This window comes from Corvus brachyrhynchos, unplaced genomic scaffold (genome assembly GCF_000691975.1).
Source record: "Corvus brachyrhynchos isolate BGI_N302 unplaced genomic scaffold, ASM69197v1 scaffold167, whole genome shotgun sequence".
NCBI lineage: Eukaryota > Metazoa > Chordata > Aves > Passeriformes > Corvidae > Corvus > Corvus brachyrhynchos.
Genome location: NW_008239547.1, coordinates 5,282,877 through 5,309,178, shown reverse-complemented (window position 1 = coordinate 5,309,178; position 26,302 = coordinate 5,282,877). Strand labels below are relative to the sequence as shown.

The 26,302-nt window shown below is 36.9% G+C and overlaps 1 protein-coding gene across 2 annotated transcripts in view; it reads left to right on the top strand.

The window, feature by feature from the left end:
* KIF5B (kinesin family member 5B) overlaps positions 1–25,585 on the top strand; it is a 27,261-nt gene extending 1,676 nt beyond the window's left edge. The window contains exons 2-25 of one of the 2 annotated variants that reach the window (XM_017741528.1): positions 68–141; positions 570–674; positions 1,081–1,129; positions 1,431–1,486; positions 1,598–1,685; positions 3,100–3,224; positions 4,698–4,802; positions 5,202–5,347; positions 7,123–7,271; positions 8,665–8,858; positions 9,797–9,865; positions 11,588–11,794; positions 13,602–13,745; positions 14,391–14,576; positions 15,420–15,537; positions 15,878–15,939; positions 16,050–16,159; positions 16,343–16,444; positions 18,487–18,547; positions 18,653–18,724; positions 18,898–19,002; positions 19,496–19,712; positions 21,429–21,558; positions 22,999–25,585. In XM_017741528.1, coding sequence (XP_017597017.1) covers positions 136–141; positions 570–674; positions 1,081–1,129; positions 1,431–1,486; positions 1,598–1,685; positions 3,100–3,224; positions 4,698–4,802; positions 5,202–5,347; positions 7,123–7,271; positions 8,665–8,858; positions 9,797–9,865; positions 11,588–11,794; positions 13,602–13,745; positions 14,391–14,576; positions 15,420–15,537; positions 15,878–15,939; positions 16,050–16,159; positions 16,343–16,444; positions 18,487–18,547; positions 18,653–18,724; positions 18,898–19,002; positions 19,496–19,712; positions 21,429–21,558; positions 22,999–23,005 — 2,613 coding nt within the window. In that variant the 5' untranslated portion in view covers positions 68–135 and the 3' untranslated portion in view covers positions 23,006–25,585. Of the gene's footprint in view, positions 1–67; positions 142–569; positions 675–1,080; positions 1,130–1,430; positions 1,487–1,597; positions 1,686–3,099; positions 3,225–4,697; positions 4,803–5,201; positions 5,348–7,122; positions 7,272–8,664; positions 8,859–9,796; positions 9,866–11,587; positions 11,795–13,601; positions 13,746–14,387; positions 14,577–15,419; positions 15,538–15,877; positions 15,940–16,049; positions 16,160–16,342; positions 16,445–18,486; positions 18,548–18,652; positions 18,725–18,897; positions 19,003–19,495; positions 19,713–21,428; positions 21,559–22,998 lie in introns of both variants that reach the window. The other variant, XM_017741527.1, reaches the window with a different exon arrangement.
* The last annotated feature ends 717 nt before the right edge of the window (positions 25,586–26,302 follow it).

Below are 26,302 nucleotides of genomic sequence, written 5' to 3'. Positions count from 1 at the left end.
TCTATTTAATTCAACTGACCTTAAGAAGAAGTAAATGAATGCTAATGAAAATCCTCCTTCCCTTTAGATGTACTTGAGGGATACAATGGTACAATATTTGCTTATGGGCAAACATCATCTGGAAAGACACACACGATGGAAGTAAGAAATGTTAAAATAATTTCCTCTTACTGTCACTGTCATGTCTTTTCCTCACAGTAGTCTTTGCTTTGTAGAAATAAGATGTCTGCTTGTTTTCTTGCAACATTTTGATACCCCATTATTTTTTTTAGGACTGAGAATGGCAATTAGTGTAGGGTTTTTCAGCCGTCAGTAGCAGTATGAGAAAAACAAGAATAATATCAATAACATATTTTTGCTTGTAGTAGTTTGGGAGAGTTCTGAGGCTCTTCTTTTCACTTGTGGGGAATGCTGGGGCTAAGTGGATGGTTGACTGTACTTAGAGTGAGTGCATCATACTTGTCAGCATTTTGTCTGCTAACCTGAACCAGATGTTTTGTGTTTGAATACTGTTTATAATGCTGGATTGAGTATGAATTTTTTGTTGTTTTGTATCTTTTTCTGTTAAGGGGAAGCTTCATGACCCAGATGGAATGGGCATTATTCCAAGAATAGTGCAAGATATTTTTAATTATATTTACTCCATGGATGAGAATCTTGAGTTTCATATTAAGGTAAACTTTTCTTCATTTTTACTTATTTAATCTGTATTAAAACTGGAAGGTAGTCGCTGGGTAAATGGCTATTCTGTATCTGTTTCAAATGCCTGTAACTTGGAAACATGATAACCTGAGTTATTTCTGAAGTAACTGATTCTTCTTAAGAATTATCTTAACACTTTAATTTTGTTTCATTGAACATTGATGGAAACTATGCTGATAACCTGTGGCAGTGCTGATAGTGGTTGAAACTTCTGATCAAAACAGTTTCTTCTTAAAGGTGTATTTTAGTTCAGCCTTAAGAACTTGAGCTGGATGTAGTGTTATGTGGGAGGTCATAGTAATCATGCTGGATCCTCGTGATCAAGAAGCAAAGCATTTTTGCTTTCTGATGTATCTCTGTTCCTCTTCTTACTTCTAGGTGTCATATTTTGAAATATACTTGGATAAAATAAGGGACCTTTTGGATGGTAAGACTTTTATTGGTATTGAACATATAAAATAAATTATTCTGGAGAAACATATTAAAAAAGCCCCTTATGTTACTTAGGTATTCATTATGCTAATAATCTTTGCATGATAAAGACACATCATGATGGGAAAGCATACAGCTCATCTATGTAATATTACTGAAGCTGCAGTGGTGGTGGTTTCTTGTATGTTAAGTTTTTGTAAAGTGTTGCTGAGAGGTGGCATTTATGGCTTGGGCATGCATTGTGCACAGTGTTTTCATTCAGTTTCACTTTAGCTTTGGAATGGTTTGTCTTCCAGTTTCAAAGACCAATCTTTCTGTTCATGAGGACAAAAATAGAGTTCCCTATGTGAAGGTGAGCATCAGTCTGATATATTTTCATCTTGCACTTCTCTAGTGTGCACCATTTACTTCTTCCTTGTTGGTGTGGTCTCATTTTTCACAACCCCCTTTTTTTTTTCCGAAGGGTTGCACAGAGCGTTTTGTATGTAGTCCAGAGGAAGTTATGGATACTATAGATGAAGGAAAATCAAATCGACATGTAGCAGTTACAAGTAAGTATCATCTTCTGTTTCCCTTTAGTGATTTATCTGTTTGCTTCTGGTATACCTTAAAAAAGTAGGGAAGGCAAAACCAGTGAGCTAAATAATTCAGGTTTTTGAAAGGGTCAGGCATAAGCAGTTTCAGTATGTCTTTCAGAAACAAATAGTTCATTTCTGGTTAGATGATGTTGCTTACACTGGGATTGAAAGGAGAAAGTAAGTCATCATCGAGGAACTATGAATCACTGGAGAAAAAGGTGTAGTTCTCCTTTAGGAATAGTGCAAAATCCCAGTTTGTGGAATTTGTTTCAATTAACCTAGAAATATGTAAGTGTGGCTTGTCCACAGTTGATCATTCTGTTGCATACTTTAAGAGCAGCTGATCAGAATTCAGACCTGCTGCAGATTTAAGCAGCATCCCAAGATTTTTGGCTGTAGCATGCAGCTGAGTTGCAAGGAGCCATGTCATAGGTCTCTAAATTCCCACAAAGAAGCAGGATTTGGAATTGCCAGAAGGGTTAGAGAAGACAAGGAAAGTTGTAGGTGCCTGCAAAGTAAGACTTGAGTTCTTAGCAACTGAGGTGACAAGTCTCAGAGCCAATTAGAGGATGTTGCACAGTCTTCCTGTGTCTAGTTCTTTATTTAGGAAGAGAGAATATACAGTCATTAAGAAAATGTAAGGGTTTTCTTCTCATTTCTTCAGTTAAGGATCAAAAAGAAAAATACAACGTTCCTTTTAAGGAATGATTCAGTCTTGCAGTTTTGCTTCATTGCTCCTAAGTGAGAAGGTTCCAAAATGGGGACTGTACTAAGGAAATTTGGATAGAATATTATTTTCTGTTCTTTGCTTCTTTAACATCAGTAAGCTGGTACTTCTAGAACTGTGAGAGATTTATATTTAAAAGGAGGAAGAAATAGGCAGATGTTCTCATTCGGATTGCAGTCTGCTTAAATTTTGTTAATAGATTAAAATAATACTTTAAATTCAACAAGTCTTGTTTTCTCTTAATGTTTCACAGCAGAGGGAGCAGTACAAGACAGGGATGAAAGGCTATGGCCAGTTAACATTGTCACAGAAGGATAAAATGTGGTACACTGGAGGTCTACAAAACTCTCCTATCAAGACCTAAATATACTTTCTGTTCTAATAAAGTAAATGAATGTGTGAAATCCGTAGTTGACAAGCTAGCAAACCTGATGAGTGAACTTATATGTGATATTAATAGGAGCCCAAGGGAAAACTGGATCTTTCTTACTCAATTAGATGATACCATTCGTTTTGCTGCCTGTAGTTCTACTGTCACTGAGAGATTGCACTATACAGCTTCAGTAGCTTTGGATCTCTTGCTGCACTGTGGGAAGGTGGTGTTTTAAGTGAGATTGGTTGTACAAATCGTCTTGACAACGTGTTTATTTTGAATTATAGATATGAATGAACACAGCTCCCGAAGTCATAGTATTTTTCTTATTAATGTAAAACAAGAGAATACTCAAACAGAACAGAAACTAAGTGGAAAACTTTACCTTGTGGACTTGGCAGGTAGTGAGAAGGTAATTATAAGTTTCTTTTTCTGCTCTGAAAAGCTCTGTGTTTTTTCTATACAGTCAAGTATTTTATGTTAGTGTAATACTGATTGTTCAGTTGTAATCTCTGAGGTGTGTTAATTTTGACTTTGAAACATGGTTTCTGAATCCTAGGCTGGCTTGGCTGTTAGATACTACCACTTTAAGCTGATCTGCATTTCTGCAGTGACTGTAAATCTGGACTAGGGTGGGGAAAGAGGGTAGAGTTCAGTTTCGGTATCTGAGAGTGCAAAAAAAAAAGTGTACAGGAGTGTGGGTTAGCCAAGTACAGGAATAAAGTTTTATGGTTGCAGAATATCTGGGTTTTCTTATGTAGTGATACTAAGTTTCATAATTTGAAATTCTGATTAACATTGATTAAAATGACAGCTTGCTTTCCTGTCAGTGGCTTAAAACAGGAGGAAATACATACTGTAATTGGTCTTTTAAGAGCTGGCTTTTTGACATTTCATCTTTGCTTCTGGGTTTACCCCTGTCTTTGTCCCCAGTTTTTCCAGTCATTTCTGCTTGCTGTTGTTGTTCCTTACATCATTGCACTATGACCTTATTGTTGTCTCTGATCCTGTGTTTATTCTGAATGTATTTCTTTAGTTAGAGTCTTTTTTTCTTTTAAAGAAAAGGGCTGGGTTGCCGATCTCCTTTCTCTGTATTTCCTTTCACCATTTCAAACTTTACTTTTGTGCATTTCCCCAGTCCCTTTGAAATACATGGAGTTTCATCATGCTGTGTGTCAGTTTAAGCACAGGGAAGTAGTTTAACTGTAGTCATGATCATGGCTTGGTGGAAATAGTAAAGGGAGGGTTATAGAACTGTAAGTCAAATTCAGCCCTTGAGGCAAAAGAGGTAAGGTAAATAGAATGGCACCATGTCCGATTTTTTCACATTTCTGCTGATACCTACTTAAGTTCCTAGAGCACTCATGTAGGTCAGATTCAGTCTCTAAAATCTGTTCTCACAAATTTCTGCTCGTGAAGACTCTGCTGAATTTTCCAGGGTAGTAATGGTCTGTGGTTTGGGTTTTATCATTTTTTTTGTTAGGGTTTTTAGAGGAGCGAGGTAGTTTGGTTTTATGGATGATCTCTGGACAAACTATTCATAATACATACTTACTTTTAAAGAATTCAATATTTTTGTCAAACTTCAAAAAACATTTGAAGTTGTTAGTTTGACAGAAGTTTTTAACTATGTTTATCTTCTACAAAAAGGTGTATTTTGCAGGGAGAATATTCACGTCAGTTAAAAATATGAGAAACATCTTCAGACACTTGAGTTTTGAATGAGAAATTGATAATGAATCAGAGTCTGAGGAAGAGCTTGCTTATGTGTACCTCATAAAGTTAGGGAGACTGACTTATAAGTGGAGAAATTACGTAAGTTTTATGATAAATGTTGAAGTGGTTTTTGAAGATGCATTTATTAATGTCCTGAAATATTGTATAGGTTAGTAAAACTGGAGCAGAAGGTGCTGTGCTGGATGAGGCCAAGAACATCAACAAGTCTTTGTCTGCTCTTGGAAATGTCATCTCAGCACTGGCTGAAAGCAGTGTAAGTGTTCTGTTTTGTTTTTTTATACTTAAAAGTTTGCATCTCTGAACATATCATGCAGAAATTCTTAGCAATCTCAGTGATATGAGCCAGTGCATTGCAGGTGGCCTTTATTCTACAGTATTCTACAGTACTCTTTTACTGTATTGACAGTAAAGATTAATAAGAATGCTGAGGGATCCGAGCATCATATTGAAAGTTTCTTTGTGCTCTAAAGGTTACCAAACATAGAAGTACAATTTTGTCATCCTGTGCATATACAGTCTTATTATTAATGAATTAAAGTAGAATTTAATGTCTTTCTGGTAAGGTCATACCTAGCAAAAGCATAGCTCATATTTCAACAAATTAAGTATGTCTGAAAACCCATGACTGATCATTTAACCATTTTCTTGGTAGACATATGTTCCATATCGTGATAGCAAAATGACCAGAATCCTTCAAGATTCACTAGGGGGTAATTGCAGAACCACTATTGTTATTTGCTGTTCTCCATCTTCTTACAATGAATCTGAAACAAAATCTACTCTTCTGTTTGGCCAAAGGTGAGTAAGTGACTTAATAGGAATAAATGTAGAATGAGAAATAAGTAAGTTGCTCTATTAAGATTCTTGAAACAAATTAATTAGAATGTTTACTTTCTTTCTGTAATTCTTCAGTGTATATATGGCTAAGTGTTGTGATCTATCTTACCTCATAATATATAAAAATCCTTAAACCAGTCAGGATCCTGAAGACTGTATTTTCAGGAGGAGCATATAATTTGGTTCAAAATGTGGTTTAATGTATAGTCTTGCAGGGCTATAAGTACTTCCCTGTCCCCTGGCCCTCCCTAAAGTGGAAGAAGGTAGGAAGGAGCTCTCCCCTGGTAAGTTGAATCCTTTATTTGCCAGGAGAGCCTGTCCTCTGGTCTAACAGTCCAGTAAACTTTGAGATGATATTTGGAAATTCCTGTGTCATGTGTAACTGAATTTTTACATACTCATTTCAAATTAGGTGTTTTGTTAGGTAGCTCTTCTTTACTACTCTATTATTGATGCTTTGTTGTTATACTCCAGTTCCTGACCACTAGATTGAATCACATCATTTGCTGGAGCACATTACAAAAGCAGTGAATGTTTTGCTGGTCCATCTGGTCTTTGCTGTTAGTGTACCTCTCCCACTTCAGTCCAACACATAGTTTCCTACTGGTCTTCGCTGAGAAGTTTTGTACTATGGAAAATAGACCAGATTAGAAATCTGGCAGAATATGAATAGTTCGTGAGTGTGGAGTAATGACTGCGTTCTACAACAGTGGAGGTTTTTGGTTTCCTTTTAGAAGGTGGGAGGTCTTTCCTTTTATTATTTAGTGATTGAGCTACTGGAAAGTGTTTTGCAGCTGCAGCTATGTAGTTTCACTACATTGTGCTCTTGATGTCTTCAGGAGTTAACAGAGTGCACTTCTGTCTCAGCCGCCACAGTTAGTTCAGTATGTTAATTCAACTTTCTAGGGATGTCAAATTTATGCTGAAGCCATCAGCTGTAGTAACCAAAGGCTATGTAATAATCACATAATGTAGCAGAAAATCATGTCTCTTTTAGTAGTAATGTCTCACTAAGATTTTTCAGAAAGGTGCTTATAGGAGTCAAGTCAGGGCAACGGAGATGTTTAACTGCCATTAAGCTTTTTTCCTGTTCTGATTTTTGGGGTGGGATATTCAGTAGTAGAAGACCAAACAGGAAAACTACTGAGATTAAGTAAGTGTATGGCACTGTAGCGAAAAATATACATTACTTCATTAATATGTTATCAGTGTCTGTAGTTTTGTCTCCAAACCTAATTGAATGGGATTCACCTGGCTGAATGTAGAGAATCACATCTGCAAGTTATCTAAGTAGCTTGTAACACCTTTTGGTTAGTGGAGACATAGTAACTGGTCTTTTTGGTTGAGATGAGCGGTTTCTTAGATAAGCCAGATGGTTTGCATCCTAAAAGTGTTATGCTCTCCGTTGGACAGTGTTTGCTAGATGTGAAATACTATCCTTTGTTCAAAACTGTGTGCAACTGTCCTGACCTGAATTCTTTCAAGTGAAGCAGCTGAATTTGTCCAATTCAATCAGCTTGAGATTTCTCAGCTTTCCAAAGTTATGTTGCTCTGTCCATTGACAGTTGTATCAATCCAATTGAGAGAATAGTAACTTGACAGGGAATAGAAATAAGGTTTTGGAAGAGGTGGGAATGTTTATGCTTTCACCAGTGGTATGTGGACATATTATTTAATAGTCTTTAATTATTTTCTTTAAAAATGAAGTCTCAGAGCTTTTTGCTTTTTCTGTGTAGAGCGAAGACCATTAAGAATACAGTCTGTGTCAACGTGGAGCTCACTGCAGAACAGTGGAAGAAAAAGTATGAGAAGGAAAAAGAGAAAAACAAGACTCTGCGTAACACCATACAGTGGCTGGAAAATGAGCTCAACAGGTGGAGGAATGGTGAGAAGCAGTTACATTATTATTCTGCAGACTTTAGGCAAGACAACAGACGCTGAATTAGTCTTCAGGCTACCAGAAATAGCTAAGAGCTCTATGCAAGACAGTAAATAAGGATATTAAAGCTATAGTATTAAGTCAACTTTGGAGCATGATATTTTTCACTTTATTGCAACTGAAACAACTTCTAATAATCATGTAATGACAAAAATGTCTGAAAGTGTATTCATGTTAGATTGCTCAACACTTGGTTTTCTGGCAGGGCTAGAGTTACATACATTGTAAAACTTTTATTTTGGGGGACAAAACACTGATACTATTTGTAAGTGCAGAAACTGAGTAAAATGTTTTCTCTGCTTTGGTTGTCTGATTCAAAACAGTATCACAAGATCTTGCCTTCATTTAAAGCTCAAACGTGAATCGGCAAAAAACCCACCCAAACCCCAAAGTTGCTGACAGTACCAAATGTGTGCCTGTTCATTCTTCCTGAATGATTAACTTCTTATCAGTTCAAGTTGCTGGCAAAATGCAAGTTAATAGTGAAGCCATAAATTTGGGAAGAGAGGAACATAGGTCATACTGATATATTCTGGAGTTTGGCAGCTGTAGAATATGATTTTGCAATCTTATAGACAACTGTACCACATCCTGATATAAATCTGAAAAAAATGGGTTTGCTGAAATAGGTTTGGTAGGATTTGGGTTGGGTTTTTTTTTTTGGGTTGGTTTTTTTGGTGTTTTTTTGGGTTGGTTTTTTTGGGGGGGGGGGGGGGTTTATTGTTTTATAGAGCTGGTATGAGGCCACACCTGAAATGTCAATATTCTGAAAGAACTATACTTAACAGGAGGTACTGAGGTGTTGGAAAGAGCCTGTACCTTCTGAGGACTGCATAAAATGTTTTGAATAAAGCACTAAGGAATTTAGTTTAATTTACCAGAGAAGTGCCTTGGCATGTGGTGTTTTCTTCTCTGTCAAGTTAAAGTGTTCTCATCAGAAAAAGCTTTATGAACATAAAAGGATAAAAGTATAACTGAAAATATTTTAAATTAGAAGCAAAGCAATGTAAAAGTAAATATGGCTACTTAGCAAAACAGAGTGCCAAGGGAAAGGGAGAATTTTCTGTCTTCTGGGAAAATTAGGTGACTTTCTAGAAGATAAGGTTTGATGTGTAATTTGGAACTCATAGCAGAGTAACTGGGTGAAATACAATGTTTTGTGGTAAGCAGGAAATAGTTTGGATAATCTAGTGCTTATTTTTTTTTGCCAAGTAATCAACTGAACTCAATTGCTTATTAACTGCAATACTGTTAGTAGGAAGTAGCTAATACTTCTCAAGGGTAATTTTGTGGGAAATGTGTCATGGCTAACTATACTAAAATTAAGTGTATTTTTAAGGGGAGACCGTACCAGTTGATGAACAGTTTGACAAGGAGAAGGCCAACTTAGAAGCTTTTGCAGTGGACAAGGATATTACTGTTACTAATGATAAACCAGCTACCACAATTGGAGTAACTGGCAATTTCACTGATGCTGAGAGAAGGAAATGTGAGGAAGAAATTGCCAAACTTTACAAACAACTGGATGACAAGGTATGCCATTCTTACTTAATGTAAGATCTCTTCAAAATATATCTTGAACTATATTATTGTATAATGTGTCTTCAGCATTCTCAGGAGGAGAAGCCAAGGGGCAGGTACAAATCTCTTCACTCTTGCGACCCGAGGGAATGGCCTGAAGTTGTGTCAGGGGAGGTTTAGGTTGGATATTAGAAAAGGTTCTTCATCCAGGGGGAGGTTGAGCACTGGAATGGGCTCCCCAGGGAAACGGTCACAGCATCAGCCTGACAGAGCTCAAGAAGCCTTTGGGCGATGCTCTCGGGCACAGGGTGTGACTCTCGGGGTGTCCTGCACAGGGCTGAGAGTTGCACTTGATGATCCTTGTGAGTTCCTTCCAGCTCAGGGTATTCTATGATTCCGTATTTAATTTGCCAGTATTCATTTGTTAGCTCAACTTGTTTAAGTATTTGCTGAGAGTGCTTGCTCTTAATTCTGATTGAGAGAAATCGAATTGCATTATCTGGTGCTAAGGGAGTATCCTTTCTCAATTGGAAAATAATGGAAGTGGGAAAATGAGTAATTTGAAGACAAAACTTTTTTCTTCCCCATGTTTTGGATATTTTATTTGAATATAATCTCAAATTTAAGTGGTAGTACTGTATTTGGATAGAAAAAGTCTTTTAATTAAATATTAATTGTTTCTTGGAAGTTAGAAAAACTTGGAGAAGACTTGCAAAAGCACAGGTGTAAGACTTTTGTCTCTGAAGCATGGTGTGTTACATACATGCCAGGTTAAGAGCCTAATGAATCAATCAGTGAAATGAAAAGGATTGGTTTTTACTTTTATTGCTTTGTTGTGTAATTATCTCAGAATAAGGAAAAGTTAGATACCTAGCATCTTCTTTCTCTTAGATTATTTTTTCTGAGTGATATTTGTCAGTGTAATGAACACAGTCTTATTTCAACTGCAGGATGAAGAAATTAATCAGCAGAGCCAACTAGTAGAAAAACTGAAGACACAGATGTTGGATCAAGAAGAGGTGAGTTTTGCTCTTGCATCTTTATTTTCGTTTGTCTTTCCTTTAAAGAAGTTGGAGGTATTTGGAATAGGTCACAGTTTATGACCAGGGAGTAGAATGACACCTTGCTACGGCACAATAATTTTCTTCTATGCCTTATCTAAATGCTCTGCCTATTCATTCCTCCTGCTTACACTGTGCTGATGGCTAAACTTAAACCAGTTTACTTAGATCTTAAGTATCCATGAAGACTGAAAGAATTGGAAGTATTTTATGCAAAGACAGCAGCAGTTGTCTTGCTGTTCAGGTTTGGCCAAATTTAGAAATACATCCTCTGAGGGAAGGTACAACCACCCCTCCCCCACCAGGTTCGGGAAAAATAAATTTTCCTCGAAGGAAAGTGAAGGAGATAAAACTATTTATTTAACAAACACATGGGAAAAGGAAAATAATGCTAAATAATAAAATCTCTCGCTGTGGAGAAAAAAACCTGGGAAAAAGTGTTCGAGTCCTCCCTTTGGTCTCCTCAGAGCTGGGGCTTGGGCCAGGCCCTCTGTGCCCGGTGGAAAGTCCTCCTGATGTGTTCTAATAGTCCAGTGGAAAAGGGACAAAATCTGAAATTCCAGGGAAGGAAAAAAAAATTCAACACTCAGTCTCTCTCCGGAGAAAAAGAAGCTGAACCACTGGCCAAAAGCTGACCAGGCAGCCGCAAGCCGGGTACCTCCTCCCTCCCCTGCCGCAGCTGGAAAAAAAACGCTGTCTCTGTGTGACCTTGAACAAGCTGCAAACTGCTTTGAAAAAGTTTTGCTCAGTTTTTTTCCTTCCCCCTCTCAGGCTCAGTTTAGAGGCATGGAAAGGCACAAAGTTAATTCCTGGCCATAGGGCAGCGACATGGGATACACATCATAAAGTCACCCCAAGACACTTCCCTATGCAAAGTTAGCAGGTTGTCAAAACTGAAAGTAACTTGATTTAGTGTGAGAAATCTGTTTTAAGGTTTACTTCTGGTCAGTTGCAGTACAGAGAGAGGAGAGAGAGGAGGGAAATGTATTGGCCCATAATAAAAAAAGAAGTATCTATGTGTTAATTCAGACCATTCTTCCTAGAATATTCAAATGATTTGTATGCATATGTTGACAGGGATATAACTTAATTAATGGGGGGGAATGCCTATCAATAATGAAAATTCCATTTAGCCAAAATATTAGAAAAATTATTTCTCTGTAGCACAAAATTTTTTAAAAATGGTAATCCTTTTGTGCACATTCAGAAGGAAATGGGAAGCTGGAGCTACTCTTGAATCTAATTTAAATAAATAAATCCGCTTCTTTAGCAATTGTACCCTTTGTCTAGTTACTCTTCAGCAGCTAAGTGTTAAAATGCTGGAAGTTTAGTCCCTAGACTGTTGACAATTTCAGACTCATGAATAGTGTTCAGTGGCTTTTTTGAGAACTTGAAATATTCCATGTGCATTTCTAGTTGCTATCCCTATATGTCTTCATTTGTAATCACTTCCATTTTTAAGATATTTAAAAACTTAAAGAACTGTGAATATAGATGGTAAATGTAGTTGTTCATTATATTCTGTTCTTGGTATCCTTATTGCATGAAGCTAGTCACTAGGAATGTAGATATAAAGCTACTGTAGTAGCTAAAAGCATTAATAAAATCCAAGACATACGTGGAATTTTCTTCATGATTATTTATTGTTGTAATTTTATTAAATCTCTGTCAATATTGCAGCTTCTGGCATCAACCAGACGGGACCAAGACAACCTGCAAGCAGAGTTGAATCGCCTTCAGGCTGAAAATGATGCTTCTAAAGAGGAAGTGAAAGAGGTGTTACAAGCCCTTGAAGAGCTAGCTGTGAACTACGATCAAAAGTCTCAGGAAGTAGAAGATAAGGCAAAGGAATATGAACTGCTTAGTGATGAACTCAATCAAAAATCGGTATGAAATTGGGATAAGAAATTACTGAGAGTCTTTAGTGTGACTTTGCTTGCCTTACCCGTATTTCTTAGTTATTTGAAAGTATTTCACAAGGGAAAATGAGAGCTTAAGTCCAAAACTTAATTTGTTTTTGCAGGGAATTATTTTCTAAAATCTGTAAGCTTATGAAAAAATGTATGGTGATTATTGACCTTGATAGCACTTGTGGCATTTTACTACCTAAAGAGTGTTCAGAAATACCCTAGATGTCAAAACTTAACTCTTTCATTACATGCTGGTTTTGTTTGTCTTCCTGGTGCAGTTGGGGAAATCCTGACTTAAGAATCTGCTTCTTCCAATCTTGAAGTTGCAGTGAGCATGCTACAGCTTTTCTTGAAAAGAATGTGTGTTTGTCTGCTGTGTGTATGGAATGTGAAATAACTTACCTTGATGCTTTCAAAAATAAGCAGTTTGGTTTACTTTCTGAAAGGAGTAGTTGAGGATGTATTCCAAAAGATAACCCTGGTTAAAATACAGGTGCAGCATCAGTCTCACAGAATAGTGTGCGCCTCCTTACGTACCTGTAAAGTTGCTGAACTGACTGACAGTTTTGGTAGCCAGTTATTTGGCAGGCCTCAATCAGTTTTAAGCAGTTAATACTCTACCTACTATCCTAAAATTCTAAGTACTGGAAAGGATCAGCATGTTTGCTGGTATTGCAGACAGTATTAATGGCACAAGTCTCATTCTTCTCTGTTCTTGAAGATGATAATAAGAGGGTCTGGGTCTTCTAGTGACTGGCTTTCAATTTTCAGTTAGTAAGATTTGACTTGATAGAATACTAATGTTGTAGTTGAAGTTCACAAGATCATGCAACTTCTCTTTCAACTTCTAAGTATTTGAGCTGAATAATCTTTACTGGTAGCTTACATCACTTGAAAGTTGGCCAAAAGAGAATCTATGGTCTTGTAAGCAGCATTTTAAATCTGTTGGAATAGGCTTGCTGTGTATGTGTATGATTCTGAAATGTATGGTTTGATTTTTGCAGGAGGTTTTTTGTTTGCTTTATTGATGTAGTTTCTAATTAGTTTATAGGTAGTGATTCTAGATGATATAACTAACTTCCATTGAATGTCATTAATAACTCTCAATCTGCAAGAAAGCAACTGTTCAGAGGTGTCATAAAATTAAAACAAAATTAAATAAAATTAAGATAAAAATAAAATAAAATTAAGATAAAATCCCAATCTGGCACAGCTAACCAGTGCAGTAACCATCCTTTGGCATCTCTGCCTGAAACCTTCCTGCTGTAAAACTTCTGGTGTTTTTTTGAAACTGGACAACAAATAGTGGACTCTTGAGCATGTGAGCTGCTGAGCTGCAGCCACTACAACCACAGCAGCTCAAAGCAGCTGAAAAAGTGCCGTAGAGTAAGTGGTGTGCTTATGAAATCTCAGTGCTGGGAGAGTACTGTCATTTTCTGATTTGCAAGTAGGGAAGAGTTAAGAGCTGTGCATATGAAGCTGAAATTGTTTTCATTTACCGAAATATGGTGAAAAGTGTTGGACTTGCTGTCCATTTACCCTTTTTCTATAAATGTGATTCCCTGCAATATTTAATCGTATATAACTGTGAATGCTGTTTAGCAGTGATAACACTAATGTTGCTGCAGAGTTTTAAGATTGTATTTTGTGAGTTGAAGGTCTCTGTCCCCAATATTTTGTTAGTTCTTTCAGAAGAAATGCTGGTACTCTGTGAATAGTATGAAACTTAATTCCAGGAACAAGAGTGTGTGTCGTTTAATTAAGGGTAACTTCTTTTACTGTAGGTCACTTTAGCCAGTATAGATGCAGAGCTTCAGAAACTTAAAGAAATGACCAACCATCAAAAGAAACGAGCAACAGAAATGATGGCCTCCTTACTAAAAGATCTTGCAGAGATTGGAATTGCAGTAGGAAATAACGATGTCAAGGTAAGAGTTAATCGCGGCTGTCTTTAGTGCCGTGTATTAAACACATACATTGTGGATAGGTGGGGGCATTTTCTTAGTGTGGTAAAAATTACCACCATAGGAAGCTTCATGTATATTAATAATTTGGACATAAGCTCCTCCATTCCTTATATGGGGACTTAATCAGGTTCCAGACAGAATTTGATTATGCATAGACAAGGAAGAGCAGGCATGATTTTTTTCTGAAGCAGTGTTCTCATTCATGTTGTCAAACTGCTATATGAAGAGGTCTTAATCGACAGCATTGTCTTGGTAATCTAATACAAACCTACAGAGACAATCAGGATGATACTTGTATTAAAAACAGAATGAGGGCATGAAATAAGAGAGAAATTCAGAAGATGGCTATAGGGCAAGAATGTAAGCAGTATTAGAAATCAATAGTGAATTGTATTTCCTTCTTCAAGCAACTCATCTTTGTGCAAACCGCTAAATAATCAATCAGAAAATTTAAATACAGTATAAGGGTTTGGGGGTTTTTTTTAAGTTCTGTGGTTATCAGTTGAGGCTGGGGATGTGTCCTGGACATTTAGCTGCTCCAGTGCACCTTTAGTTCACTTTTGTTATCTGAGCTTTCTAAATGTGCTATTCCACCCTTTTCAGCAGCCTGAGGGAACTGGCATGATAGATGAAGAATTCACAGTTGCAAGACTGTACATTAGCAAAATGAAATCAGAAGTAAAAACAATGGTGAAGCGTTGCAAGCAGTTAGAAGGCACACAGGCTGAAAGCAATAAGAAAATGGAAGAAAATGAAAAGGAGTTGGCTGCCTGCCAGCTCCGGATCTCACAGGTAAATATTTTTCTACAGTGTACAGTGTTCTTTATAAGTTCAATTCATTAACCTATCAGGGAAAAAAAAGTTGCAGGGTTTTTTTGGCACCTAACAAAGTGCACTGTGAGTAAACAGCCATAAGACTCAGCTTTTTCCTTAGTACTCTTTGGTTTGGATGCTTCTAAGTAATTCAGTGTGACAGGATGTCAGACTTTCTGCAAAATATCTGTAGCCTGCTAATGCTTTTGTAGCACTTGTATTAGATACTGGAGTCCGTGTGTTCTCCATCACAGGATTCTTTACAAATATAAGTCTTACTGAAGCAGTGACTAGTGGGCACTCTGCCTGCTAATGCCTCAAGCTGGAAGTGGGAGAGGTAATGGCACAGTAAAATTTCAGGAGGTTTGCATAGCAGATTAAATTTATTTCTAATGTGAGAGAGGCCATTTTAATGTGACTTCTAACACTTCTGATAACTGTAATCTACATATGCAGTTTAATATTTCTGTATTTTGTTTTACATACAGATAATCCTCTTTTATTTTTAAATCAGGAGAAGCATATTTCAGGGCAATCATCTAAGTACAGTGGGCCTCTCTTGCCTCTGTTAGTATTTAACATTCAAAATATCTCTTCTTGCAGCCAAAAATGTATTTCATGCCAGTCCAGAATAAAGACATTGTCTTACAGGCTACATTACAGATCTACTTGAGTAGTCATATTCTTCTGAGAGTCTAGTTGGCACCATTTTTGTTTTGAGATGAGGTCACTTGTTGTGTAAAAAATAAATATGAACCATTTATGCAGATGTAATTCTATGGTACCTAGTTCCAAAGTAAATGAATCTTTTCATTCCACAAGCATGAAGCCAAGATCAAGTCACTGACTGAATATCTTCAGAATGTGGAACAGAAAAAGAGGCAGCTGGAAGAATCTGTGGATTCCCTTAATGAAGAATTAGTTCAACTCCGAGCACAGGGTAGGATGTGCTTCCCTACCCCCCACCCACCACCACCATTTTAAGATTATAGTGATAAATAGGGAATTGCTCTGTTCTGTTTAAGTTGAAAGGTAGACCTATAGAAAGACTTTTTGCTACTGAACATGCAGAATTAATCCATGGTAAAATACGTTTGCTGTTTGCAAGAACTGTTATTGATAGGATTAAAGATGTTACTAATTTAATTGATTTTTGTGGCGGGAGCGGACTTTTTCCAAATTGTAAGGTGTTGGCAAGGGAGAGGGAAATTAGTGCCATCATCCATGTGATTGCCTAGATACCTGGCTAAAATGTGTTTTTTCTTCTCTGTCCCTACTAGAAAAGGTCCATGAGATGGAGAAAGAGCACTTAAATAAGGTTCAAACTGCAAATGAAGTCAAGGTAAACCAATTTAATTTTTTAAAAAAGAAAACCCCAATGACCCAAATCCCCACAGAGTGAAGTCTGGTGGTAACTCAGAGCATTTCATATGTTCTGGTTTTTACTAATAGCAAGCTGTGGAGCAGCAAATTCAGAGCCATCGTGAGACGCATCAGAAACAAATCAGTAGCCTGAGAGATGAAGTTGATGCAAAGGAGAAGCTCATCACTGAGCTTCAAGAGTAAGTAATTGTCATTATTTTAGTGGTGCCAAATGTCTCTGGACTGTGCAAGTACAGAAGCACAGTACAATGGGAAGGAAGTGGCAAGAGTTTCTTCCAGAACTGTCCTTCTGTCTTCTATTTTGTTACTGAATGTGGTGTCTGAGAGTTTCAGCTGATGAAATACTTACTGTCTGTGTTCAGCCAAAACCAGAAGATGATGCTTGAACAGGAACGCCTGAGAGTCGAGCACGAGAAGCTGAAAGCGACCGATCAGGAAAAAAGCAGAAAACTTCATGAGCTTACGTAAGTGATAATGACGCATGAAACAAATGTGTGTGGGGACACTTACTCTATAAACTAGTGACCTAATATGATGAAGTGCCTTTCACTTTATAGTATGCTTATTAAAGAGAGGCCTTCTTGAACCTTTTTTAAAACCTTCTCACTGCCTGAATACTTAAAATTGGAAGTAAAATTATGTAAGATATGAAGGCCACAACTGGTTTTTTTTGTTAATATGCTATGGATTGGAGTAATTAACTTTTCAATTTGCGGCTACATACTGCATTCTGTAAAACTACAAGAGTCTTCTAACAAATCTCCTGACTCTTTTACTGGTTCTTGTGTTCCCTTATTCTCTCTATGGTTCTTATGTGATTTACCTTGTTAGGTGGCTCTAATTGGTTTATTCTTAAACAGTTGCATGCTTCATTGATTAACTACATACAATGTGTTGGTGAATTAGAGACTCAAAAGTTAGTGCAAAAATTGGAATTAAATTCTGCTTGCAGGTAAGTATCCAGTTGGAAAACACTTCTCAGCTTCTAGAAAGCTGACCTTAATCTCCTGGAAGTCTTTCTAAGTGTATCAGTTGCAACCCCTTTCTGGTACATACATATTTATCTTTACAGAAGCTAAAAATACATTATACTTAAAAGTACTTTTTGAAAAGTGCTTTTTGGCTGTTTAAAACACACACAGTGGTTTTCAGGGGTTTTTATCATGGAATTTGAAGTAATCAGAGGGACCTGATTGTTCTGTGCTGGTAACCAAGAAGCAATGCTTGGGGTTTTTTTTGTTTTTTTTACTTTTTTTTTCGTTTGTCCTGTTTAAGACTAAAATTTTAACTAACAGTACTCTGGTCTTGTGAATCCATCTTATTTTGATTGATTTATATGCCACAATGATTACAAAACTTACATTAACTACAATAGGTTTTCTTGTCTTGCAAGATTTGCTATATGTAGCACCTTATTGCTTCCTATTTCAGTTTGCACGTTCAGCTACATCTAGCATTGACCACTTTAAAGCACTTGCTGTATAGAAACATTCCTCTCCAAAAGATTTGCAAAGAAGTTTAAAAATTAGTTTTGTATTCTGTGTCTTCCTCCAGCCTTTCTGAATCCAGTTACTTTCCATTGTCTATCATAAATGCACATGGCAAATGACAGGCCAGGAACAATGCACATTATTCACTTCAATTTTTTTAATTTGGAGTTGTATAAGATGCCTGGAACTACTTATACAGAGAGGTCTGGAAAACGGATAGGATACTGACACTATTAGGAATATTTTATTATATCAAATATTTACTGATTTAACTGTGAGCTAGTAGTGAAACTGAGTGAGAAGAAATTTCAAGAGGAAAAGAAGCTTTTTTAACTGATTAACAGGAACACTTCATTTTCATTCTGCCCTTGGCCTTTCTATTATAATCTCAGGTCATAAAAAGAGAGGTCCACATTCCTTTCCTATATTCTGTCATCTTGGTAACTGCACTGACTTACAGTTCTGAGAAAGAACACTTCCTGTGCAGAAAATGCTTTCACATTAACTGGCAAGACAGCGGCTCTGTACACTGATAATCATCAGGTTATGTTCCTGTACACTGACATCGTTGTTTGTGATGCTGGTTTTGCCAACGTGTTGAGGGTGAGGTGTTAATCAAACCAAAGAGAAAATTTTTAATCTGTCACACGATACTTATGATCTTGGCTGGTCAGAGCTAAGAACATTTGTAGGATAAGATCTCCCCAAGTATTCACTCTGAAGCTGACTCTCAGAGTTTTGTCTTTTACTATTCTGGAAACTTTTATAGTTTATGCATCTGAATGTACTTGTTTATATTCAATACTAAAAGTATATCCCTCTTTCCTTCTGCAGCTCCCCCAGTCCCACCCTGCCATGCCATACAGATTTCTGACTGTGGTGTCATCTGTTAGTTACATCTTTAAGACTTTAACCAAAAGACTTTTTTCATTTGTACAACACAGTGTTTAGTTCTCTAAAACATTAAAATTTTTAATTTTTCTAGGATATTTCAGGAATAATTTATTCTCTTCTAGGGTTATGCAGGACAGACGGGAACAAGCGAGGCAAGATTTAAAGGGTTTGGAAGAGACTGTGGTAAGATAGAATATATTCCAAAGCAAATGTCAATATTTGTCTTTTCTTTTTTTTCTTTCAGAGTTTGTTTGGGTTGTTTTGTTAATTTCTTGTCCTTAACTGTAGGCAAAAGAACTTCAGACTCTTCACAATCTTCGGAAGCTGTTTGTTCAAGATCTGGCTACTAGAGTGAAAAAGGTAATGTGGTGTTATAGTGAAGCTTGTTTCTGAGAATGTTACATAAATTTTAGTTCAGAACTAAACTAGGAACTGGTGTTTATTTGGTGTAATTCCTCTGGCTTGATCCTAATATTCAAGATCAGATTTGTACTCAGCCTCATGTCTCCCTCCCGGTGCCTTTGTTACTGCAGAGTGCTGAGATCGACTCAGATGATACAGGAGGCAGTGCTGCACAGAAACAGAAGATTTCCTTCCTTGAGAATAATCTTGAACAGCTTACAAAGGTTCACAAGCAGGTACAGTGAGGCTTCATTTCAAATTTTAATAAAACTGCTCCAGGTTCGTTATTACAGAAGCACCTGCCTATTGGTCATAAAGTAACTTATAAGTAGATACTTCTACATCTTAAGTGTGTCTCTTGATACAGGAAAATTTTAGCCTATTGTTTTGTAACATAAATTAATTAGCTAATTTAAGTACATGTGGGTGTATAACAAAATAGCTGCATTTAAACTGAAGAGTTTGAGTTTAGACTTCATGCGTCATTCTAGGGGATGGTTGCCTGTCTCTGATGGAAGAGGTGCCTCTGTTGGGTAGCAGGTTCTTCCACAGTACCTGACTTTTCAAATGACAGTCTTAATGTCACTGAACTATATAGATTTACTAAAAGCTTAAGCAAAGTTAATATAGTAACCCTACTGTTTTGCCTCTTCAGGGGTGGGGAGGTTATCTGGTTAGCTCTCCCTATGAAGAGAGATACCAAGGAAATAATCAATTCTGGTTTTGTAGCTGGTACGTGATAATGCTGATCTTCGCTGCGAACTTCCTAAACTGGAGAAGCGACTTAGAGCTACAGCTGAAAGAGTTAAAGCTTTGGAATCTGCACTGAAGGAAGCCAAAGAGAATGCTTCTCGTGATCGCAAGCGGTATCAGCAAGAAGTAGATCGTATAAAGGAAGCTGTAAGATCCAAGAATATGGCCAGAAGAGGACATTCAGCGCAAATCGGTGAGTAAAGAATCCCTTGCCCCCTAAAGCTTTATCTGTCTCCTACTTTTTTTTTTATCTCTGGGTATGTGCGCATCTTTCAGCCCTCACTGAAACTGCCCATGTGAATGTGATCTATTTTCTACTGTGAGTTACATTTTGGTTAACAGACTGTGTGTGCAGGTGGTACCTTATGGTTGTTTGGCTTTTTTTTACTTTAAATGGCTTTGGGAAAGGCTTACCAGCCTAGAATTCTAGCCTGAATATATTACATTTCCTAGAAGAAACAGTACACTGCATGTGAGTCTTAATCTCTTAGATTATTACAATTCCATTCCAATTTCTAAAACTAAATAGGTATTTCAAGGCAACAAGAAAGATTAAGCCATCACTTTCAACAACAACAACAACAAAATTTACTTGATCCTTATGGGGGAGAGGGGCAGACAGAAACCCACAACATCCAAAGATCTTTAATTACCCTTTCAGTTCTTTGTTCCAAAACATTACAGTATCCACAGCCCTCTCTAGGGGAAAGTAATGGAAAAACAGAAAGGGGTGGGAAGGTGGAGGTAGCATAGTCATATTCCTTTGCTCCTCCACCTGCCATTACTCTGTCGAGTGCTGAGGACTGAGAAGGTGTGTGACCCGTGGAGGACTTAACCGTGCACATTACACTACAGCTGTAGAACTAAAGGCATCAATATACTTCTCTTAAATGTTAATGTGACTGAAGTGAGTGTTGCAGTTAAATTTTGCCCATATTCTGTAGGTCTGCAAAGAACTGTTGCAAAATAGTTACAAAATTTTGGTCACATGAAGTGGGAGCTTGCAGACAGGTGCTTTTCTGTCTTAATTTTCTCTCAAGTGGTCTCCAAGAAAACAAACAATTCTCTAGTGAGCTCACCTGAGGTATACAGCCTCTTGTGCTTAAATATCTAGATGAACCAGTCATGTCTTACTGGAGATCAGCATCCTATAAGGCAGTAATTGAGAAGTGTTTCTCTGCTGCAGCTGCTGCCTGTAGGTTCTTTATATTCAGTTTTGCTTGCTGAAACTTTAGGTGCTTCTTTTTAATATTACAGGACTTTGTGAAGTCCTACACATACATTATGCGTGTTCTGTCAAGAGCTAAGTGCAAAACTGATGGAAAATACGGTTTATTAAGTGTTTGCAGCTTGTGAAGGACCTGTCAAAACTGCCAGGTTTTTACTTGGGCTATAGAGCAAGTTTTATTTTTATGTGATGGTAGATTGATGAAGCACTGTTATCTGTGGAGTGTTGGTACACAGAACCACCTGCAGAGAGTGTAAGTAGTGACTTATCAATCAAGTAGATGTGGGAAGGACAGCAGCTATAATGATTGCTTACTGTGACATAACTCTCATGAAACTGTCTATTGTTGTGTCTTATTTGAGTTCTTACTGCCAAAAAATAGGATTCATAGAAGGTAATACATTAGGTGGGACAGATAATTCATGTGAAGATAATCTTTATCAGAAGCTTTGCAAGCTTTAACAGGGAGCAATAAAAGCAAAACCGTGTCTATTTTCCAGGGTTTGTTGTAGCTGACACTAATCTGTTACGTTCTCAGAATGCCATCCTCTAAATTTGTTTTCTTATTCAAAGTGCATTCAGTTGTGATTATTACATTGGGCTAATGGTATCAGTAAATTTGAATAATCCAAGGTACAATTGCTGTGTATATATTTGTAAGTCACATTTCTTGCCATGCAGCTAAGCCTATCCGCCCTGGCCAGCATCCAGCAGCTTCTCCAACTCATCCAAGTGCAATTCGTGGTGGAGGTGCGTTCACTCAGAACAGCCAGCCAGTTGTGCTGCGTGGAGGTGGACGGCAAGACAAAGTGTAAGTTTGTCTTGTAGCATTTTCTAAAATGTGTGAGCAAACTACTTTGTATTAGGTTTATTACAGTTCATTCTGTGGCATAAAGTCACTTGAATAGTCAGACTAACTTGTCTTTTTTACAGAATTTTATAGCCAGTGGAACAGTATAATGTACATCTGACTAAAGATGCTGCTGCTTTTCTTCTAAAATGTGTTTGCTGTAAAATGGTAATTCTGATGGTGTTCTCCTGGGGTAGAACAAAATGTGGAAACAATCAGTTGGAGGTAGTTACCAGTCAAAGACAGTAGCCACTGTTTGGGAAAGGAGTGGACATTTTAAATTCTTTTGTCCTGCTAGTATCTTTTTAAATATGGTTTTCTTCAGGAAAACATTCAGTGATGAAATAAAATTTACTGGTTTTTTACATGTTATTTATTTGCTTCTCTTTCTGTGTTTGCACACTGCTTTGTGTCAGTGACTTGGAATTATTTAACAGAATTCATGTCCTCATCCAGTAGACTTAAAATGTTAGCCTAGCTCAAATGTAGTTATAGCAATTGAAATTAAATGTGCACTTACTTGAAAACATCTCTAATCTCCAAAGTAACTACACATAGTATTATTATATTATATACACGTGCATGTGGTATGGCATTTGGTATGTTTAAGTTGCTTTACAGAATCATATCGTTTAATTAGTATCTGCTTTATAGTTGGTTGATCTGTTGCTCACCTAACAGTAATGCTTTACTTTATATTCTCTGTTGTCACCTTCACTTTTGAATGTGTCTATAAATGTCTTCTAGACATTCCCTTAGTTAAGGTTATCTGCATCTTCAGTTTGAAATACATCTAAAATGGGGTGGGTCCTTGAAACCTGGGTGCTCCTCTTCTGAAGGGCTCCAGAGCAGCTTATGTGAATCTTGTGTCTATTCATTTCTTTTCATTAGCTGACTGACTTATCCAAGCTTTCTCTCCAGTTCAGAGAAAACTGGGTTGTAGAACTAGGCAGGGTACCTGGTTCTGTTCAGTAATGTCTCTTAGTAAATAAGAGGTTGAACTGAAGGGTACTTCAACTTTGAATAACATTTAGCTTGAATGACCAAGGAATTGCCACTAGCCAGGAAAAGCAGCCACAGTCATGGGAAATGGAGCTGGGCTATAAGTGGTTTCTGTCTGTAATGGTTTTTTTATTTATTTTTAATTATTTATTATTATTGCAGTCAAGATTGCATACCCTGTCAGTTTGTCGTGCTGTAAATTTGTTGGTAGCAGACAGCATTGCTTGAATGCTTTGTGTTGTGTGATTTCTTATTTTAAAGTGGATGTTTCATTACCACTTATCTGAGTGTTTTAAGAACTGGGCTCTTAAAGGCCGTGTAAATAGTGATATGGTCTACTGTAAATGTAAATAACTTTGCTTTTTTGGCCTAACTCTGTGGTTTTTTTCTCATTTACAGTTGCTGAAAAGTAAATGCAGCATGAGGAGGATTGGATATTCTGTAGAGGGAGTCATTCCATGACAATAATCTCTCCATTTGGGGACTGTAGGATTATTTTTTGAAAATTGTATAAATTATACCTGGCCTGTACAGCTCTTCCCCCTTCTACAAATTCTGCTAACTGATTCCCAAAAAAAACCAACTAGAGTGCAATTTTGGCGTCTTGAAAAATGACATGTTACTTAAAGTGTAGCTCTGCTTATTACACAGTTTGTCTTTCATGTCTTAAATTTAGTCTGCACTGTGCCAAGCTGAATGTACATTGAGAAAATCTTAGTTCAAATTTTCTAGCTTAATTTGTGTACATCTTATTGTCTTAGGGAATGTGCAACAGTGTTTAAGTATACTTTCATTTTTGTCACTTCACATAACACTACATGTCCCACTGAATTAGGGCAGCACTCTACATTACAGTTTTCTTTTGGAATGCTGCATAGAGCATTGGAACTAACTGTGTTTGTACAGTGTGAGGATCCTGAGGTGCTTACGGCAGCTGCCACGAGGCACTGCGCGCGCGCCACCGCCGCCCTAAAGGGTTCAGTGCGAACAAGGCTGTGTAACTGTTCTCTCATTCAGTGCCCAGTGACCGGGTGACTTAGAATGAAATACTGTACAGTAATAAGAGTAAACCTGAGTTTACAAAAAAGACTTTGGCAATGGATTATCCCATCTGTCCTGTTCCTGATTCTGCACACAGTACAGTCTGGTGGAGTGAAAACATTCTGCTTCATTCTGATGAGCCTGTCTGTCCATTTGTCTGTATCTATGACGGTTCACTTTTGCTATTTGTAATAGTGAAATGAGGGCAATCTAAAAATGTAACTTTATATTCCACTACATACAGTACTGGAATTTTTGGCTAAAATTTTGACTTTCAATTTTAAAAAGCCTTTTTCAACAACAGGCCAATGAATTCAAATACGTAAATAAAGGACACAACTTTTTAAAACTGATGTATCCAGAAATGCCAGAGGCATGTGTTTAAAATAACAATAAAATAAATAAAAGTGCTACCCTGAATTGTATTTGTAATCCATTTGTAAGTAGGTATATGAAATGTCCAAAGTAGTAGTTGTTGAATATTTTTCTTCTCTTTGCAATAAAGTCCTGTAAAGTGGCTAACACTACGAAATGTGGGGTTTTGATTTTTTTTTTTGTTGGTTTTTTTTGTTTTGTTTTGTTTTGTTTTGTTTTAAGCTCCGGTACTCTCACTGAGCTAAATCCGGGGTTTAAACTTTTATATTGTAATTTACTTAACTTATTGATAGGGTTTAGCCACTATAATTTTTAGAACAGCCTTCTGTATAGAAACTAGTTACCAGGTCTTTAAGAAAGAAGGAACTTAGTATTGCTGGAAGAATTCAATGGGTTTTTCAGACCTGGTTGATAGAACTTTTTGTTCTGGCTTGAGTTTTTTGCTGGGTATTCAGTTATTGTGGAAACAGTAGAAACTCTATGACTGTTCAGAGAGCAAATCACTTTCAATTTTTATATTTTAAAATAGGCAAAATATTTATATTATGATGGAGTATAGTCAAATTTTAGACCTTGAACCACTTTTTTTCTATATCTACAGTAGTCTGAATTTTTAATAGTTTGATTTTTAAAGTTTGATTGTATCAGTTGGAAATCCCACTATTTTGGAGTTTTCAGCTTTTAAGACAGTTTTTTTTTAAGGCCACCAAACACTCCAAACTTGCAGTTGTTTTAGAGCACAGTCGAAGGCAGCATACTGAGGAAAAAAAAAAGAAACAACAAAATATTTTAAATTAAATTTCTCATCAAGGAATCAGCACTGACCATTATCTTTCTCAATGTTAACTACAGGTTTTCAGGCCTTCATTTGTCAATGTGCAATCATAGAAACAAAACAACACACTCAAATGAAGCAGGATTTTTTTCTCATGCCTGTGAATGGGGGTTTCATTCCTGTAGGTAATTGTCATGGGTTTTGGTGCTCAAAATTGCTGTGTTTAAAAAATTAGATTGAACAGTAACTAGTGTGTAGCTCAGTGTACATCACCTTTTTATATTTAAATCTTTTTTTATTTTAAACCTTTTATGAAGTTTACCAAGAACTGCCTCTTAAAATGTAAAAGAGAAAAACACACAACTTCCTTTGCTTTCTGGTTTGGCTGGCATAGGTCAGCCAGACAGGACAATTACTGTATTTTGTAAATTAAAATACTCAGTCTATACAGGGAATGTTCAACACTGCTATTTCAACTTGCAGTCTTTGAATGGTTCTTACTTTTATGTTCCTCTAGATCATATTTTTAAAAGATGGTTTAGGATAGGAACTTGGTGAAATAATATTTATTTCTGGTGAACAACTAAATTATTTACCTAACTTAAATGCTGACTCACTACTGTGTGTAACTCTAAATTTGACATGAGGACAAGTCTACCTGTGGAATCTGATTTAACTTCAGTACACTTAAGATGCATTAAAACAATTGGTTTGGGGAAGACGCCATATAGTTTTAACTTACCTGCATGCTGTAAATGTATTTGTGTTTAAATAAAGAGGAGAAAAATCTTTGAACTTCTCTGTGCATTTATTCCATTTATTATCTCTACATGTGGTTTTAAAATTTAAATAGTCTCCATATACTGTTTTTCATTTGATTGGCTTCACAACCAGTTTTCTCCTTCTAAATTGTGATCACTTGATGCCTCCACCCTCTTAAGCCTGTGTTAGTTAGTACAAGTAAGCTTTCCCACACAGAAATCTGGATATTTAAGTTTTAGTCTTCAGAAGACTGTTCATGACAGAAAAAACCAGACCCACACAAAAATCTGAAACCAAACAAAACAGAAACACCCCCCCAGCTGATGCTTATGGAAATTGGTTGCAGCCATGGTGCATCAGACTTTCAACCCCTGCAGTCTGGGATTACTTTGACTTTTCTGAACTCTCTCTAGTTCCTAAATGTGCCAGTAGCCATGGCTTCTCTTAGTTGCATACAAACGGGTTTGGTTTGTGTTTTTGTTGTTTTGTTTTTAACATCAACTTCCACCCTATCCATCTTGGATAGATGAAAAAGAATTGAAAGAATTCTCCCATGATAAGACACAGACATTCTTTTTCTGAGAGTTCCTCTTTTATTCCAAGTAGCTGTTTTGTTTCCAGAGTACTAATCGCTGCCTAGTATTCACCTGCTTTTCAAAAAAAAGACCCGAAAAATGCCCAAATCATCACCAACAAACCCAACCGTCCTGTTCTTAAGGTGTGTCTATGTTTTGCTTCTTAGCTGTGATG